This window comes from Bombyx mori, chromosome 8, assembly GCF_030269925.1.
Source record: "Bombyx mori chromosome 8, ASM3026992v2".
In the NCBI taxonomy this organism is placed as follows: Eukaryota; Metazoa; Arthropoda; class Insecta; order Lepidoptera; family Bombycidae; genus Bombyx; species Bombyx mori.
In genome coordinates this window covers 9,956,256-9,976,488 of record NC_085114.1, presented here as the reverse complement: position 1 = coordinate 9,976,488, position 20,233 = coordinate 9,956,256, and the positions used below count along the sequence as shown (strand labels likewise).

The window sequence follows — 20,233 nt, the reverse complement described above, 5'->3', positions numbered from 1 at the left end:
ACATATTATGATGAGCAAATGTAGTAAAAACGCCTAGAAGTGTTCTAAGTTTTTATAATTAGTTTAACAAATAGAGATTTCACGTATTTCGGTATTTTCGCATCGAAACTTGGGCATCGATAGGGTCTGATTACAAGAACGTTTAGGTATTCTACTGAAATATTAGTTACCGTGATTTTATTACCTACTCTTCGCCATCTGACATATTATAAAACAAAAGCTAACTCATTGGAAAATTACCAAAGAGAATAGAAATACCTAGTTCCCAATATTTTTTGATCGTTTTAAAAAAAGCATGCTTGTCATAATCGATTTCAGTCAACGATTTTAGATAAATTTACGAAAACAAAACATTTATATTGAAATTATAATGTGGTATGATATAGTGTATTACTCATCACTTCTCGTTTGCATATCGCTTGGGAGAAATTACAGAAAAATTTCAGATATCGAAATGAAGAGGAATTATGGGGCGGGCTTGGGATTTTTGGTTTGTTGCTTGCTGTGTGGACGATACCTATATCACGCTATTATCATGGTATGGGGGAATATTGTGATTATAAAATGCTGTGAGAGAAGGTGAGAATATCATAAAGTTAGTCTAAATAAGCAAGAAATTAAATGAAACCTTCAAGAGACGCTTCAGTTTTAGCGTATCGGTTAAGGCGCGGCGAGTTTCGTTTAACCATTGTACACTAAAACGTAAATAACTTTAAATATAAGTCATCATGCGTTTTTATCGCTAAAAGCGTTATACCCTAGACAACCGATGATGAATCTAGGGAAATTCTAATAAAACCCGTTATCTAAGTGCTAAAGCACCAGATGGACTCGTATCGTATGATGCGGTTAAGTCCGGGTTAAATTTACCATCAATAACCAGTTAAAACCAGTTTACACGGGAGGTAGTTCAGCCGTCTAAACGTCTAAACTAAAAAAGGTTCATTTTAAATGTCTACATTTGCCTCGAATGTTAAAATTTGTAGTATAACTTAATTTTATGTTAATAATGTTTTTTATCCCTAGATACGTTCATCAAATGAGTCTGGGCTTCACTTGGCTGGATCTTCTTTACATACATTGTAACGTAGATGATGCTGTCTATGCTATATGGGTACATCAAACTATAGCTTTACGTTTAGTCGGCCTAGCTTTCGAACTGAACTCCGCCGACATGACTAAATTAGAGCAAAAACCTGGGCCGTCTTCAGTCAAAATAAACATCGCAGACGTTGATAGCATTCATGTGGAACCGTATGCTGTTGATATTATAGCGTATGCCTTCTTCTTCGTTGGCCTCCATAAAGGTGACTCAAAATTTAAGTGGAGTAATGTCTAAATTTTGTTTACCTATATAGGTAGCAAGCGTTCGACCTACTCTGTGTAAAATAGTCACAAAAGCCTATAGTAACAAAAGTCACAATAGTCACAAAAGCCTATAAATAAAGTAGGGCCTTCTATCTTAATATAGGAAGTGGAAATCCCATTTACTCTGATGTAGCCGCTGAAATTTTTGACATGAAAGTGAAACCAATCAATGCGAGTTTCCTCGCTGTAACACTGTTAAAAACGCGCAAGTTCGTGTCTGTATTCAACATTAGCTTCACGCTGTGCTGTTTATGATCTTCGGGCGCTTAATAGGTTAAGGGTCAGAGGAAATTGATGGAAAAAAGCTGTGTTTGCAAAATAGGTTTCTGGTTGATCGTATTGTGAGCACGTGTATAGGCCTACTACTGTATATACTACTAGGACAACCTTGCCTATTTCTGCCAGGAAACAGTGATGCACTTCTGTTTGAAGAATTGGAAAGCCTTTAAACTATGCGATTGAGATTTACACCTCGGTTTAGATTAAATCAATAATGTGTAATTTAATTTTGGAAATCTATACTATATTTATCTATACTATATTTTGAAGTCGTCGTGGCCTAAGGGATAAGACGTCCGGTGCATTCGTGTCGAGCGATGCACCGGTGTTCGAATCTTAGGCGGGTACCAATTTTTCTAATGAAATAAGTACTCAACAAATGTTCACGATTAACTTCCACAGTGAAGGAATAACATCGTGTAATAAAAATGAAACCCGCAAAATTATAATTTGCGTAATTACTGGTGGTAGGACCTCTTGTGAGTCCGCGCGGGTAGGTATCACCGCCTGACCTACTTCTGCCGTGAAGCAGTAATGCGTTTTGGTCTGAAGGGTAGGGCAGCCGTTGTAACTATACTTGAGATCTTAGAACTTATATCTCAAGGTGGATGGCGCATTTACGTCGTAGATGTCTATGGGCTCCAGTAACCACTTAACACCAGATGGGCTTTGAGCTTGTCCATCAATCTAGAAATAATAAAAAATCTATACAAACACTTAGGGTGATTATAAATCAATTCGTTTTTATTCCGTAGATAGTTATTATCGTTGGGCGGTATTCAATGATCATTTTAGGAACTCGCTCAGTTCTATCGGTGACTGCAGGACCCTAACCGAACAAAAGCTGAAGAAGGCATTTTTGAGTTGCATTGCCTATTTTTTGTTGCGAATGAAATATTCTCCTACGGTTTGTATATTTTACATTAAAACGAAATGTAAATCAAATTATGATTCAAATCTTGGCCAGAGAGAGGGTCACAGATGATGTTAGTCGACGGATGTGATCCCGATATCCGGGAGCCGAGTATACGATACACGTATTGGTATCAGCGTCTTGACAATATTTGTAATGAAGCAGTCTTACAATGCGGTCTGAGCTGCATAGCCTATGTAGCAATGGAACTAAGATTAGTTAGTTTCAAGGTGAGCAAGGTGTTAAAGACAAATTATAATATTTTTTTCGGTCATTAACCTTATGCTTCTTTCCAAAAAATATACGATGCGGTTGTACCGAAATCTGAGTAACTCTAACTACTTGCTATAATATATGTGAGACCAGAGTTTAAAAAATTTCTTCGCCAATCCTAATACAAATGTAACTTGATGCTTGTGTGTTGAATACGAGACATAATGTTAATTTTAGAGTGATGTTAACTTTAAAATGAATTATTTATAGGTTTATAACAACGAAAAGTTTTACGAAGACTACGCTGTCGACATCCGTTACTTGTACAATATACCGCAGCTGTTGATGTACTATTTACAATGTCAGATAATCAACTTGCTTTGCACGAGCGTGGCCGTAGAGTCGGGCTTCGGTTTGTATCCGGCTAAATGTCAACCGATACCAGGATACGGACCTTCGACAAATTTGAATTTGATGAAGTCGGCATACGGAAACGAAGTTTTGTAAAAGCTGTTTACTATTTTCCTTTTAGTATTTCTTTTGATTTTCGCGAGTCGCGTAGACGTAACTAAAATTACATTGACGGTTTAATCTTGAACTTTTTTTTATTGTCACTGTATTATTTACGATGTTTCGAATACTGTAACATAAGGGACGATTCAGGGGACATTAAGGTAGTTTTCCAATTACAGCACAAGAGCGCATTATGCGGCATAATTCTCAACGTTGAATGTTCTAACTACAGCAACGCTTCGCACAATCGACCACTCTCAAAAGTAGTGCTCTCGTGTGATACTCGCAATCGATACCGACTCAGTGACAGAAAATTGACAAGTGTTTTTTCTTTAAGTTGGCATTGATCCAAATTTTGTTTATATTATCGTTAGTAATATTATTTAATGTTGAATAAAATTGTAAGGCTTTCGTTTCGTCGTAGTTTCTTAGAAATAATCAATTTTAATTAAAACTGTGCTAACTTAGCGCACTCTGCTGATGCATTTGAAAACTAATTCACGTTCCAATTAAGCTTCAGCATAATTCGGCATTGTGCGTCACTGAGTCGCATTATGCTCTGTAATTGGAAAACTACCTAAGAAGCTATCAACATTAGAACATTTTGCTAACTAACCTTTATTTCATATCAAAATATGCAAGAAGAGATTACCTAATCTGCTCAGATACAAGATGATATGAAGAAGAGAATATGACACTGCGACGTTGGTCTAGCTAGAGCTACTAAAACTACTCTTCTCCGCATTTGTAGTGTTTTTTTTTTGTTATAAGGGATATAAATTGAACCGTTACAATATGTACAATTAATATACAGCCGTTATCTGTATTATATACTACATACTTGTCTCAATTGAACTCGTGTCTCAAGATGGGTGGCGGCATTCACTTTTTGGTGTCTATAGGCTTTGGTAACCACTAACTAGAGGTTTGCCGTGAGTTCGTATAAAGTTCTTTGGAAATCAGACAATAATTAAAGGAGAAAATGTATACTCATGGGCCTTGGTATTGACGATGTCTATGAACAACGAGAACGAATCTTAATTCCACAAATTTAGTTGAAGGAAGCAAATATGCAGTTCAATGTATTGTTTTTTAAATAGGCATATTTCGAATTTTAAATGTTCTTATTACCACTTTTTAATACGACTGGATTCGCATAGCAAACACGACAATTTCACGGTACATTAACAAAGTAACAACAATAATAAACTGCTATTATCTTGCCAAGATATACTTACATTGTATATCTGAGACTAGCTGACCCGGCAGACTTCGTAGTGCCTCAATCAGTAAATAAAAGACCTAAACTTTTGGGGGACACATTAAGGGAAAAACGAAATTGTTATTTTTATTTAATTCCGAGCATTTTCATATTTATCTACCTTTTAAACCTTCTCTGGACTTCCACAAATAATTCAAGACCAAAATTAGCCAAATCGGTTCAGCCGTTCTCTAATTTTAGCGAGACTAACGAACAGTAATTCATTTATATATATATATAGATTTAGATAGATATAGATAGATATATATAGATATTTATAGTGTTTGACATATGATCCACTTCCCTAAGGTCACTGAGTTTTGTTTGTGAATTGTCTAGTAATTAACAGGAGATTAGAGATACCTTTCAATAATCTTGGTTCTATGCAAATGTTTCAGCTCTGATTCGCCGGACGCTTTAATCCACTACGAGTTTAGTTTTGGAATGTTAAAATGTTACGATAACGAGAAGTTGATATTTGGACCGAAAATGAAAAATACAATTAGTAGTTGGGACATGCCAACGCGCTATTGGTTTTTCACGAATATTTACAAAAGATTCAGTAAATCTAATGCTGAAGTCAGGCAAGTGCTTTATCGCAAATAAAAAAAAAACTTTATTAACACTTAAAGGATGTAAGAGAACTATTTCCTTAGCCAAAATGGTAAATTACGAGATTTATTAATTTGAAAGGGAAATAAAATCAATTTGCCAAGTTAAATTTATATATGTATACAGTGGTAAAATATTATAAACATTATAAATTTACTGGTAGGACATCTTGTAAGTCCGCACGGGTAGGTACCACCGTCCTGTCTATTTCTTCCTTGAAGCAGTAATGCGTTTCGGTTTGAAGGGTGCGGTAGCCGTTGTAACTATACTGAGACCTTATATCTAGAATTACCTAGAATTTATATCTAAAGGTGGGTGGCGCATTTACGTTGTAGATGTCTATGGGCTCCAGTAACACCAGGTGGGCTGTAAGCTTGTCCACCTGTCTAAGCAAAAAAAAAAAATAGTGTATCCCATAAAAACGCGAATCGACCTAGTGAAATTTACAAAATAATCTTGCTTTATATTTACCTAGAAGCTCCGAACATCAACATTCGGATCGCTGCCACGCTTTTGTACACATCATTAACACCAGCTTAGCGTAAAATCTTCTTTTTGTTGTTTCTCTACAGTCAAGATTTTATGAAACGCCGATTTAAAGTAAATATAACTTGCACGCCGTGTTACACTACATCATTGACGGCATTATCCTCCCGATCCACTAACGGTGCTTTTAGGTACCTCAAGCACCGGGCATCGTTCTCGTCGAACCCGTCGCTTGCGACGAAGGGCTCGACGAGTAAATTAACCCTCAGACACAGCCCACTGAGTTTCTCGTCGGATCTTCTCAGTGGGTCGCGTTTCCGATCCGGTGGTAGATTCTGCGAAGCACGGCTCTTGCTAGGGTTCGTGTTAGCAACGTCATCAGGTTTGAGCCCCGTGAGCTCACCTACTAGTTAAGGCGACGCTGATATCAGCCTCTCAAGGCTATCAGATTAGGTAGAAAAAAAAAAGACGGCACGCTTACATTCCGTGCGTAGTGTAGAAATTACAGATGTAAAACCAAATGAAAAGAAACCATCGTGATTTATGGTATATCAGGAACCAACAGCCTGCAATTAGGGGAACGGTTCTTATACAACTTTTAAGTAAATGCAGTGAAGCATGAGTAAAATACTTTCAATTAATATATAAAACTAATATATGAGAAAAAAAAGTAGGAACATACATAGCTGTGCCGCTGGCGTTGCTCACGATCACGAGCGACGGAAGCTACTCACCATTTAGTGGACCGTATGGTCATCTGCTTACAGATGCTACTTTATAATTTTTCTATTGGTATTGGATACGTACATATCTAGTTGTTTGTCACAGGAAAGTCTTTACTGTTGGCAGGGCTTCTTGTAGATACTTCTACCACACGGGTAGGTACTACCACCCTGCCAATATCTGCCGTTAAGCCGTAAAGCGTTTCAGTTTGTAAGATAGGGCAGCCGTTGGAGTATACAACTGAGACTTAGAACTCATTTAAGTTGCATGACGTCTGAGCTCTGGTAACCACTTAGCACTAGGTAGTTAATGAGCTCGGATACCGATCTTAATAATTTTTTTAAATCCGTTTCAGGAGTGCTTCTTCCTTTTTGGTGTGGACGATCTGGAATGGACCTTTCCTTTCGCAAATCATAATTTCAACCACACTCTGGGTTTATATGCAGCTCGAATCAGAATACAGCGAACTTTATAATACTAGTGGCGCCGTTAGTACAGTCAACCTAGTGTATTGCGTATTTATACAATTAAGATTTTATGCTAATATTACTTGAACGATTATCGGGAGTTTATTGATCGCCGTCGTTTACTCTGAGACGTAGCGTTGAAGACTCTTTAGCATCAGACGTCATTTCGGATCCTCCCGATCCACTAGCGGTGCTTTTAGATACCTCAAGCACCGGTCACTGTTCTCGTCGAGCCCGAACGAAGGGTTCGGCGAGTAAACTAACTCATAGACACAGCCCACTGAGTTTCTCACCGGATATTCTCAGTGGGTCGCGTTTCCGTTCTGGTAGTAGATTCTGCGAAGCAGCTAGGGTTAGTGTTAGCAACGCCTCTTGGTTTGAGCCCCGAGAGCTCACCTACATGTTTGGATTACGCTGACATAACCTATCAAGGCTATCGGCTTAGGTAGAAAAAAAAAACAAAAAAGCATCAGCATAGTATCAGTTATCCCTTCAAACCTATATCAATATCGGTGATAGATATAAGAAGTCTCTGTTAAGTAGCTCAACGCAAATGAGTCGTCTATTATCAAAGGTGGCAATCTGTGCATTTGGACAAAAAAATGTTATTGATATGGCGATACAGATTGATTTGAATATAATCGTCTCCTTCAAAGAATACGGTTCAAAACCTGCATTAAATAAAAGTTAATACTTAACCTGTTATTTATCTAAGATGTCGTTCAGAAGAGTTTTGTGAATGCCAATAGAATACAAAGTCAATAATTCGTTTTTCTGATTTACCAATAATTGTCCAAAAGTCACATTGCCGGCTTTGATAATAGTCGACTCAAATGCTTATTTGTCAAATGTTCATTTTAACTTTATTATGCAGTTCATTTTATCGTGGAAGTCGGTAGAGGATATTTAAGTTGGGTATAGAATCATCTGCTACGAAAAATGATGCTTGCCGATGAGCATTTAATAAATAGCATGTCGACTACGCGAAAATATAAGTTTCACCACATCATCCTCATCACCATATTCCTTAACCTTTCCTTTAAAATCAGAAGTACGCTATGTCTTACTTTTAAAATTTATTCATTTTTTGGCGTTTTCTAGTCGCCTCTTTTATGGTATGTTGAAAGTAGGCACTTATATTTTCCCTTGTTTTTGATGTTTATTTGTTTCATATTTTTATCCTACGTAATTAACTGTTTGTTTTCGTCCGGTCTCGCCAAGCTATTCTGATTATATAAATTAAGTACAGTAAATAGAATTACGATTAGTTCATTAAATAAAATAAACATTGAAACGAGATATGATAATGGTAGTGGTACTTTTCGAACATTATCTACCTAGTTGCTGACCTTCCTTTAAAGATAACTTTTTTTTATTCACAGATGAAACTTCCCTGGGACATTGGATTTTCAATAATGCGCGTATTCTGCCTAATTTATCTTACTCCTTGTTTTATACTTAACAATTCGGCTACGTTGTTAAAGTACTACGGGTCCATATTTTGGGTGTACCACGTTATTTTGGTTGTTTTGACAGTAGGTGCTGTTGTAATGCATAAAACTAGAACTAATAAAATCGTTCATACATCAACGTTATAAGAGACACATTTGTTAAATGTAATTATAAAGTAATTTCTGGATGTATATTTTTTTAATTACAATAGATAGGGAGCTGAGAAGCTATCTAAAGATCTGAATCGGTCAAGGTTTCTTTATTTAATGATTATAAATTTCGTAAAAATAAAATATTGTTTACACTAGAGTTTTTAATCGCTACAAGAATCGGATACGTCATTAATACTTCGTTTCCAAATAAACCAGAGATATGTTTTAAAATCGTCACCACTTGATAATTTATGATCTTCTATCGAGGTATCACATTAAGCGATGACCTAGAATGACCTTTGCAATACTACATCATAACGGGGCGACTGATGGTTAGCTCTCGACTATCACATAATTTAGATGGGTGGTCATTTGTTTTGAAGTCGTCGTGGCCTAAAGGATAAGACGTCCGGTGCATTCGTATCAAGCGATGCACCGGTGTTCGAATCCCGCAGGCGGGTACCAATTTTTCTAATGAAATACATAACATTGTGTAATAAAAATCAAACCCGCAAAATTATAATTTGCGTAATTACTGGTGGTAGGGCCTCATGTGAGTCCGTACGGGTAGGTACCACTACCCCGCCTATTTCTGCTGTGATGCAGTAATGCGTTTCGGCTTGAAGGGTGGGGCAGCCGTTGTAACTATACTGAGACCTTAGAACTTATATCTCAAGATGGATGGCGCATTTAGGTTGTAAATGTCTATGGGCTTCAGTAACCACTTAACACCAGGAGGGCTATGAGCTCGTCCACCCATCTAAGCAATAAAAAAAAACTGCCGTGAAACAGAAGGCGCCCTTTCACCACTTTCCTGTTCCTCGATTTTGAACTTATTTCGACCAAAAGTTGTCTATGGCCAACTCTCCATTTGAATACAAAGAAGGTATATTTAGATTTAAAAGCTTATGGAAAAATCTAGCGTTAAATAAAGTCACAATCACTGTTAGACAAGGAGGAAAAGTTAAAACATATGAATAGTGACAAAATTAAAATAGCAAATTGTAGAAATACTGTTAGTCCTAACTCCAAATTTTCCATGTTTATGTAAAAATCAGTGATCTTAGATCACTAACGTACTTTACTAGTGCTACAGCTACATAGTTAATGTCATTGACAATGTATGCACTAGTAAGGAACAATGAATAAAAGAGCCCCAAAATAAATGCTCAACATTTATTAGCACAATAGTACAATAAGCACTATATGTTCTACGATTTGAATATAAATCGATCGTTCATATCAATACATCGTTTCCAATATAAAGCCGTGTCCAATACAAGAAACTATTTTATTGATCAATTTATTTTATTAAATACCTACTAATAGTTTAAAAGAAAAAATGTAATTTAATTATTACCCACAGATTTTTTTTTTTGCTCTGTATTTTAACAATTAAAGAATACGTTAAAAAAATAGGTAATATTTTTCAGGAAAAAGAAAATATCTATAAATTCTATTTCCATACATAAACCATTTGTAAATAATTAATATAACTATCAATAAATTAACTTCCTCATTTTCATATAAGACTGGAACTGAGGTATTGATTTGAATTATTCGTCGCTATAAAATCAACAAAACTTATAAGTCCCTCGTGAAACAGATCCGTTTAAGTGTATTAAAACAATATTTAAAAATATTATTGCAATTAATTTACTAACAATATATTATTAAAAATTTCATAATTTGCGTTAATGTATTCCATTTTTAATTACATAACAATAAAATATGATTCTCACAATCTTTTACAAATAGAATAACAAGAAAACACAGTGTAACAAATAACAAAAATAGCTATCACAGACATTGAAACATTTGTAATAAATATGGAAGACTTCGTTTGTGTTTCGTGTGAATCTATCTAGATTTATTATCCTACATAGTATCCATGTTAAGCCAATTGTATAGAAAAAAAAAAAACTTTCATTTAAGACAAGTTATGCATTGTACTGAAATCATACAAAAACAATATATTTTTATTGTTTCGTACAAAACTTGAATATGAAATTCGTATAAGTATACGAATTTAAATTCAATTGAAAAAAAAAAAGGAGTGACCGTTTGAATTTAATCTTATACAGAAAGCAAACTTTTGTATAATGACGTCAGGGTTCAAAAGCAAAATATAATTTCCATTCTAGCGCTCACGGCCCGGTAAAGGCAATTTTGAAAGATTAAAAGGATTCCAGCACAAAATATGAGATTTTTTTATTATGTTCACGTGAAATTGTTTTTCGCAAGGCCTTTTAATTTTTGGAAGGACGATATGAATGAAATATCCAATTTTTTTAGTGTCCTAGTATGCAGACCTACCTGATGAGTAGTTACCGTCGCCCATGGATGTCGGTAGCACTAGGGACACAATCAAGCTGCTACCTACCGCATAATTGTTCTCAAATAAATCCTCCAAATTAGGATGGAGTGGGAATGATTTGTGAAAGAATTTTTAATATATACAAAACATGATATTTCAATTCGATTTCCGCTTAAAAGCACACTTTGTTCTAGAAAAGATCCGTCCTTATTTATTGTACAATGCGTTTTTTTTGTAAACGTCATTCGAGATTTGATCTAAAATAAACTTAATACATTTGTGTTGTGTTCATTGATATCTATGATCTAACAATATACATGTGTTTTTTTTTAAATTTAATCTAATTTCATTCTGAAGATTTAAAAAGAGGCAGATTTAGGTCTCTCGGTCAAAATCAATTTGATATTATATTAATAATTAAGTACTAAAAAGTACATAAAATTATTGTCTTTTGATAGTTGAATATTATTCTATAATGAGAAGCACATTGTACTTCTAGATATAATCTAGTTTATTTTCACAGCCTTTAATTTAATTTTTGGGTCTTCAATGACGGTTTTGTTTTGCACGAGACGGAGTTCAGTGAACCGTGGTGGTATTTTTCCGGTCAGATGAGACGCTACAAACAAAATTAAACATATACAAAGCACGAAAATTTTTATCTGTTTACACTTTTGGTGTTACTCAGTTTGAGGCACAGGTTCTAAGTCTCGCTTTTGTAGCACCTACAACGGCCGTCCCACTCTTTAAGCCGGTACGTGTTTTTTTTCCTATCTAAGCTGGGTCTAGAGCAGCGATCGGAGAACTTTTTTAAATATTACCCCAAAATATTTTTGTGTAAGTTGATATTAATTACCCCATGGCGAAGAACAAAAAAAAAACGAAATCGCTTCTTTTTAGTATCTTTCATATTATAGCCCCCGTGATAATTTTGAAAAGACAACAATAACTAAAATTTTAACGATTCTAAAGAAATTTCACTTCAATATATACTTTTATTCGCAAGTTTCATTTTTACCCCCCAAAATTTCATTTTAGCCCATTTGGGGTAATTTATCCCGGTTCCCCGACCGCTGGTCTAGAGAAACCATATCAGCGTAACCTTAATTAGTAGGTGAGCTCACGGGGCTCAAACCTGACGACGTTGCTAATACGAACCCTAGCAAGAGCCGTGCTTCACAGAATCTACCACCGGATCGGAAAGGCGACCCACTAAGAAGATCCGGCGAGAAACTCAGTGGGCTGTGTCTGTGGGTTAATTTACTCGCCGAGCCCTTCGTCGCAAGCGACGGGTTCGACGTGAACGATGACCGGTACTTGTGGTACCTAAAAGCACCGTTAGTGGGTCGGGAGGATCCGAAATGACGTGTTTTGGGCGATGTCGACTATTTACCATTTGGTCCGCAGGATCGGCTATGTGTGAAAAGTTCGCAAAGATAATTCTCCGCGTAAAACACAAACGCTTCGTATACACTACCTCTAGCCGTTTGGTATGTATCCACCACAATACTCTGCAGAGTCGCTATCGTCTTTTCGAGGGCCAGTTTGACGTCGTTGCCAGTCAAGTGTGACCACGCGAGGAATAACGCCGCGAACAAGTCTCCGGTACCCGTGAACGTTGCCTCCACTTTGGGTATTGGGATCTTGTAACACGATCCTAAAAATAACATTGATTTATATCAATACAAAAGATGAATCGGAAAGATTCGAAGAAATAATCCGAAATTGTTTCATTAAGACATTGTTATCGAAAATTCATGCACAGAAACAAGTATTAAATTTTAATAAGTTATTAATTTATGTGTACGTAGTGTCCAAGATATGCTATTCAAGTCAAACGGAATAAATTGCTATACGAACCCAAAATATATTATGTTCAAACCAAGCACGAATACGATTATAAATTATCGCTCTAGTAACTTCATGACAGCTGCATGATTTTTTAACTATTTGAGCGTGGACCGTCGATAAATCGACTCTCTATTAATGCCTTCAAAGCGCGGAGCGTCAGATTACCGACTATTTGCGCAGTTTGATTATGGGTATTAGGTATCGACCTGCACGGACGTGTATACATGCGCACATGTATAAGGTTTTTAATAAGTTAAAACATAACATTATGTAAATAATTATATAAAATTATTTTGCTGTGAATTTAGTAATGATTTTTGTATTCTTTGTTATTATATTAGTTATTCCTTGTACGGTAGTTTAAAAAAAATCCATTGCAATTTCAGCGAAATATCGTCGTTGTCAAACCAAAATCTGCTATGTGCACTTTTTGAGATTTTTACTTTTTGACCTTTTCGTATAGTTCACAGCCCTATCTACCGTATAAAAAAACTGTTATGTGTCTATAGCTTTAATATTTATCTATAACTTTCATTTGATAAAGTTCTTTAAATTCACCTTCTTATAAAATTTTATACGAAAATGTTTTTAGTCGTTAATTCAAAATTGAGTTTTTGCACATAGCAGATTTTAGTTTGACAGCGACGACATGTGAAATAAGCTCAACACTAAAATGGTTAAGCAAAGACAGGCTACCCATCCCTGCTCACACGAGGCACTCGATTCTTATGTCATTCTATTTCGTGTCCATGTTTATTATTTTTGCAATTTAAACAAATCTTCGGCTAAAAAAGTCAAAATAAATACCTCCAGTACTAGCCAGGCCGATCATATTCTCCTCGTCTCCCAGATCGGTACTAGACAGCACCACCGTCTTTACTCCCATATCGTGGAGCCTCTGTATGACTCTCAGAGCACCATCGAGATCCTTCATTGGAATGCCGGTGATCAATTCTGCTTCGAATTGGTTTGGGGTCAAAATGTCTGCTAGCGGTACCAGAACGTCGCGGTATACCGGCAGAATCTCTTCGGGTACGTACATTTTTCCATTATCACCCATCACCGGGTCACAGACTGGAGTAAGCACAGAATTGATTATTGCCTTACTATACATAAATCGATCAAAATATTTTTTTTTTTTTTATTGCTTAGATGGGTGGACGAGCTCACAGCCCACCTGGTGTTAAGTGGTTACTGGAGCCCATAGACATCTACAACGTAAATGCGCCACCCACCTTGAGATATAAGTTCTAAGGTCTCAGTATAGTTACAACGGCTACCCCACCCTTCAAACCGAAACGCATTACTGCTTCACGGCAGAAATAGGCAGGGCGGTGGTACCTACCCGTGCGGACTCACAATAGGTCCTACCACCAGTGGTTACACAAATTATAATTTTGCGGGTTTGATTTCTATTACACGATGTTATTCCTTCACCGTGGAAGTCAATCGTGAACATTTGTTAAGTACGTATTTCATTCGAAAAATTGGTACCCGCCCGCGGGATTCGAACACCGGTGCATCGCAACAACGAATGCACCGGACGTCTTATCCTTAAGGCCACGACGACTTCGAATAACTTTGAATAAACTATACTGTTATGGTAGAAGGTACTATAAATTTTCAAAAACAGAAACGCATCGGTTTAAAATGCACCGTTTGCATAATAAGTACATATATTTTAACATTTTTTTATACATACTAGCTGACCCGGCAAACGTTGTGTTGCCTTAAATAAGATTTCTAGGGAAATTCTACTGTAGAAAAAAAAACCTCATTTAACCACATAATACCTCATTATAAACAAAAAAAAAATATCCAAAAAATTCAAATAAAAAATAAATGTTTGGGGTGGACAACCCTTTTCACTTAGGGGTATGAAAAATAGATAATAGCCGATTCTCAGACCTACTGAACATACTATTGATACACAAATAAAACCAAAAAAACATGGCTGAAAAATTTATAGTATTGTATAGCTCTCAAATATAATAAGTGTATAATCTATGATGTGTAGTGAGTGAGTAAGACAGGAGACCGGCTTCGTCCTCATCCCTACTACGTGATGTTTGCTGGATGAGTGGTGACACCTGGCGTGGATAGCTGATCGATTGATAGTTGATCGGCGAGGGCGGGAGATCAAATTCAATTTAAAAAAAATCATAATTAAAGGAACTTGAAATTATAAACTCTGAATAAGAATTTATCGTACTACAATTATAATATTTGATTGCCATCTTGCAACCTTATTGCGGATCTGTGCATAGAATAAAAAAAATATTAATCGGGATGGAAAAATAGGGGTTGATCGTATAAGAGTGAAAATTGAGAGTAATATGATTTTTTTATTTTAAGTCATGACAAAACAAAATAAAAAACATGCCAAAAAAATTAAAGTTTATAATTAACAAATAAAAAATAGGGGTTGATCATAGAGGGATGAAAATTTGAGAGTAACATCAGATTTTTTATTTTAATTCATGACAAAATAAAAATAAAAATGAAAATCTTGCCAAAAAAATTAATTTTATAATTAACAAATAAAAAATAGGGGTTGATCGTAGAGGGGTGAAAATTTCAGAGTAATATGATTTTTTTTATTCTACGTCATGACAAAATAAAAACAAAATTCTCGCAAAAAAATTTAAAGTTTTTAATTAGCAAATAAAAAATAAGGGATCGACGATCAACGTAGAAGGGTGAAAATTTAGGGTTGTATGTATTTTTGTATCATAAAATATCATAAAAAAATAGAAATTAAAAATTTTGTCTAAAAATTAAAAAAAAAAAATTATGGTTGGACTACCCCTAACATTTAGGGGGATGAAAAATAGATGTTGGCCTATTCTCATAGATACCGGATAAGCACAAAAAATTTCATCAAAATCGGTCAAGCCGTTTCGGAGGAGTATGGCAACGAAAACTGTGACACGAGAATTTTATATATTAGATAATATTTTAGCGACGGTCCATCCTGTGTATTATTGATATTGTAATTTGCTCATCAATCTATGAATATAATTATTTTTATTTAAATTAATTGCCGTGTATTTGTACTTTAGGAAGATAAGATAAATCGGTTTATTTACGTAATTCAATTCCTAAAGATGTTATACAGTTTTCCTTATCTAAAATTTGTTTACACGTCTTAATCAATTAAACTATTTTAATGCTCCACATATGGGCAGAAGAGCTCAATGCTCTCATGTGGCTCTTCATAATTGTATTGTAAAGGTTTGTCTTATGCTTAAAAGCACATCGTTAAGTACTTCCCTACACAAATACGTAGGATAGTGATACTTTACAGACTCAAAATATGCCCTTCCACTAGTTAATATAGTAATTTCCGTCTTCCATTGCGGAGCCGTTCGATAAGTGTTAGGTTCACATATATTTAAGGTGGGTGGCGCATTTACGTTGTAGATGTCTATGAGCTCCAGTAACCACTTAACGTCAGGTGGGCTGTGAGCTCGTCCACCCATCTAAGCAATAAAAAAAATCTGAAGGAATACAGCGGGCGTCTTACGCGTAAAGCCAGACAGTGACTTCGCACGCTAGAAATGAAATGAATCGGACAATATAATATTATTTTACCTAGTCGTTTAAACCCTTGCGCGATTCAGAATAGAATAACTTTACAAAAAAGTAAACTGTTTTTATTTATTAGGTGTTTGGAAGTAACTACAAACAGAAGATTTTCCACCAAACTGGTGTAATTGCTCCGTAAGCCGACGGCCCAAATGTTATTGTTCAGAGCTTGTACATATACGAGCTCATCTTGAAATTTCGTTAACGAGATTCAGGCATTCTGTCAAATATCTTGTGTTCTATGATAGCCATAGGTGTGAAGAAAGATATGTAATAGCCCCCAACTGGGGTTGCTCTTGTTTTAGAAGAAGGAGGCGCAAAACACTAACGTATATTTTTTAAGATAATCAAATAACCTGCGTAGTTTATCCGCTTTTTGCAAGAGCAACTGAAGACTGTACCGCTTCTTTATGGCTATTTGTGTGGATGAGCGTTCAAGAAGTTCGCTCTCCGTTTGCCCTTAGCCGTAGCAATGGTACACCAGCGAGCAAACTTAGAGCTTTTTTTTTATTTCTGCGGAATGCTAAACTTGTAGAAGTAAAGCAGCACGCACCAAGAGTCGTTGCTCTCATAGGCGCAGTGGTTGGGAACGACCACTTTTTCATTACGTGGGTCAGCAAGGGAATGTGCGCCGTTGTCTCTTCGACGCCAGGAGCGTATACCAGACAATGTGGGTTGTTAGGACATTTATTCTAGAAGGGTACCCATCTCATTAAGCTAAGCGATACTTGACGGATGAGACCGTAAGACAGCCCTTACTTCGTAAAATGACTAACCGCAATGGAAGTTAACATAGGTTTTTCCTTTTTTTTAATCCTACCTATGCTGATAACCTTGAGAGGCTATTTCAGCTTCCCTCTAACATGTAGTTGAGCTCACGGGGCTCAAGCCGCAGTGTTGCTAACACTGGCCCTAGCAAGAGCAGTGCTTCGCAGAATCTACCACCGGATCGGAAACGAGACCAACTGAGAAGATCCGGCGAGAAACTCAGAGGGCTAAAACATAGGACTTGTGAGATTAATCCAGTAAGTTTCAAGGATACATCCCTATGGGCATGCAAGGGAAGCCCGGCTGAGAGGCCTAATAAGACTTTAATAGTGATTTTTGTACTAGTTTCCATTTGTTATTAATATTCACGTTTTCAAATAATTCTTTACCTAATAATATAATATCTTATAAATGACATTTCTATTGTTCTTCTGATAGTGTTGTTTGTTAATCACACTACATATCAGTACAGTACAATTACCCTTGGTATCACCACCTGAAATATCTTATCTTGTGTTGCTAACCACAGAATTAACTGTATTTATGGGATAATAATAATTTCTATTGCTGGGATATGAATAATTATTTAAGCTGATGTTGAAAATTTTCGACCGATTTTTATTTGTATTAGGTGTTTTTTAGCAAGCAAATCTTTTAAAACTATTTTATCTTGTTTTAATTATTGAACTGTTTTTTGTGCTTAGACAGGTAAACAATCTATGACCCATCTTGTGTTAAATGATTACCCAGGCCCATTCGACACCAACAATGTAAAGGCCTCTACCCACCTTGAGGAATGAGTTCCAATTCTCAGTTCTATCTGTGGTGGTACAATTACAGATTACCTACCCTTTGAACTGGAACGCATTACTGTTTCGCAGCAGAAATAGGCAGGATGGAGGAATCCACCTGTGTGTCCCACAAGACACCTTACAACAAGTTCGCTATTCTTTCTCTTTTAAAAAAATCATGTTTTAATACCTCATTCATATAATAATTGTTTCGAGTAAATAAACCAACAAATATAGTAGGTATTTATGAATCTTGTGAAGGAAAAAATAAGTTTTTCATGAACAAGGACATTTCTAAATTAAAATCTCTTTTACCAAGTATATGTCCTTGGAACCATACAAAGAAATTATAGGTAATACACAACACTTCAAATAAAATAGCAATAGTCAAGTATAATACATACCATATATTAAGTTTGGGTTTTTCTCTCTCAGTTGTTTTATTATTTTAGCTATTTCTCTGAGAGAATCTGGCGATCTTGAGTAACCAGTTAGGAAATGTGTATAATAGTCAACCTCATTCAGTACCAGGCCTTCAACTAATTCCTTCATTTGGTCATTATTCAATACATAACCCTTGATATGTTTGTATGCTGTGTGTGTTGAAAACTGTACAGTATTTATGGAATCTACTTCAAAACCTAGAACCTGAAAACAAATTGCTAGTAAAAATGTAACTGCTATTAATTGCAATAACAGTTAATAATATAATCTTTACTGTTAGAGTTTTAGTCAATATTTTGGGAGTTTGAGAACCATTTCTGTAGTGAAGTTGGTAAGTAGTTCTTCTAATGATTTCTATTAAGTTAAGTTAAGCTTAAAAAAGTTTAAGTTTTTTTTACTTGTGTACTTGTACATATTGAAGGCAATGTTAAAATCAGAGGACACAATCTCAGAGTTGTTTCAGCTTAGATTAATTTGTAATATTTACTTTTCATATTAGTGTAGTGTAGTTCATTAAAATATGCTATGTATATATTTATTACAACATCTACAACATTAAGTAATTAACTAATTTATTTCAGTATTGTTAGAAAGAATAACGAATTGAAACTTGAGATAAATAAAGGTCAATCTGCAAGGTTACTTCAATACAGTTAGTTATTCTCAACGGACTTTCAAAATTAAATTAGTTTCTTGTTAGAATAAAAAAATTTTTTTACAACTAACATTTACTTTCAATAGATTACTTTTGAAGATATGCAGAAAATTTTTAAAAAGATACAAAGGTATTTAAAAATGAAGTTCTACAAATAAAATTATTGAAAGCCCGTTTACTATAAAATTTTGTAATTTTTTTTACTTACTTGCAATGGAAAAACTGCACTTTTATTACCAACATAACCATGTACCACATGACTCTGTATGGAAAGAACTCTTGGAGTATCATCTTGAGACATTTTTACTTATAGTTCTAAAGCGAATTCTATTGATTAGTTAGATTAGTGCCTTTCTAATAGAACACTGTATTTTATTTTACCGTAATATTATTATATGGTTAAGTACTAAATAAATTTATATTAGTTCTCCGATTCCTACGGGTTTAAAGGAGTAAAGTCAATTATGTTTTAAGCAGACAATGTATTGGCCGTAGGTTGATACAAGTTGATTGTTGATTTGGCAGATGACTTCTGAGCATAGATTATACACTTAATACTGAGTCTGACACGCCTGACATTACTAACACCTCTATTAAGTGTATAATCTATGACTAACACGTCTATGAAAATAAGTAGTAGTAGTTTTATTTTTCCAACTAGAAAAGCAAAGGGTTGTTCCATACAGTCTAATCATTTATATATTATGTAAATTTTTTTAATATGAATTATGATAGTATGAAGTGAAATAAAATGAAGTTGATTATATAAAGTATATTGATATTGATTATATACAAGAGTTTATAAATTTAAATATCTCGGCCATGTGTTGACCCCTGATCTCAAAGATGATGAAGATATTGAACGAGAGCGGAGAGCGTTGTCGGTTAGAGCAAACATGATAGCTCGCAGGTTTGCACGGTGTTCACTTAGAGTCAAGGTCACCCTCTTTAGGGCCTACTGTACTAACTTTTACACGTGCAGCTTGTGGGCTGGATATACTCAAAGATCGTACAATGCTCTCGTGTTCAATACAATAACGCGTTTAGGGTGCTGGTGGTGCTGCCCCGCTTTTGTAGCGCATCAGGGATGTTTGCAGACGCGCACATAGATTGTTTTTACGCTACCATGCGTAAGAGGTGTGCATCTCTGGTAAACAGAGTGAGGGCCAGCTCCAACAGTATCCTGAGCATGATCGCAAGCAGGCTGGACTGTATATACATGGGTCGCTGTGGTGCCATCTCCCATGGGATGTTACCACAGTAATTCATTGTGATGTAAATATAACTACTAACATAGGTCTAAGTCTTATTAACAATTTATATGAGTCATGGATACTTGAAATAAAAACATTATTATTATTATTATTATTATTATTATAA

At 35.4% G+C, this 20,233-nt stretch overlaps 2 protein-coding genes across 3 annotated transcripts; one reads left to right on the top strand and one right to left on the bottom strand.

Moving 5' to 3' along the window:
• Positions 1-270: 270 nt before the first annotated feature.
• On the top strand, positions 271-8,591 carry LOC101741406 (lysophospholipid acyltransferase 7). 2 transcript variants are annotated; one of them, XM_021351985.3, is made up of 7 exons: positions 271-579; positions 1,027-1,114; positions 2,403-2,554; positions 3,044-3,276; positions 4,946-5,131; positions 6,724-6,856; positions 8,218-8,591. In XM_021351985.3, the coding sequence occupies exons 2-7, from the start codon at positions 1,111-1,113 to the stop codon at positions 8,431-8,433; spliced, it is 924 nt and encodes a 307-aa protein (XP_021207660.1). In that variant the 5' UTR covers positions 271-579; positions 1,027-1,110; the 3' UTR covers positions 8,434-8,591. The 2 variants fall into 2 exon arrangements, with proteins under 2 accessions (XP_021207660.1, XP_004932164.3); XM_004932107.5 differs by having other exon boundaries at positions 1,027-1,307.
• A 2,644-nt stretch (positions 8,592-11,235) lies between these two features.
• Pdxk (pyridoxal kinase) lies at positions 11,236-19,182 on the bottom strand. Its single transcript, NM_001043975.1, is given in 5 exon segments — positions 11,236-11,375; positions 12,234-12,413; positions 13,415-13,681; positions 18,159-18,402; positions 19,062-19,182. Coding segments are annotated over 5 exon segments (897 nt in total). The 5' UTR covers positions 19,155-19,182; the 3' UTR covers positions 11,236-11,262.
• Between the last annotated feature and the right edge of the window lie 1,051 nt (positions 19,183-20,233).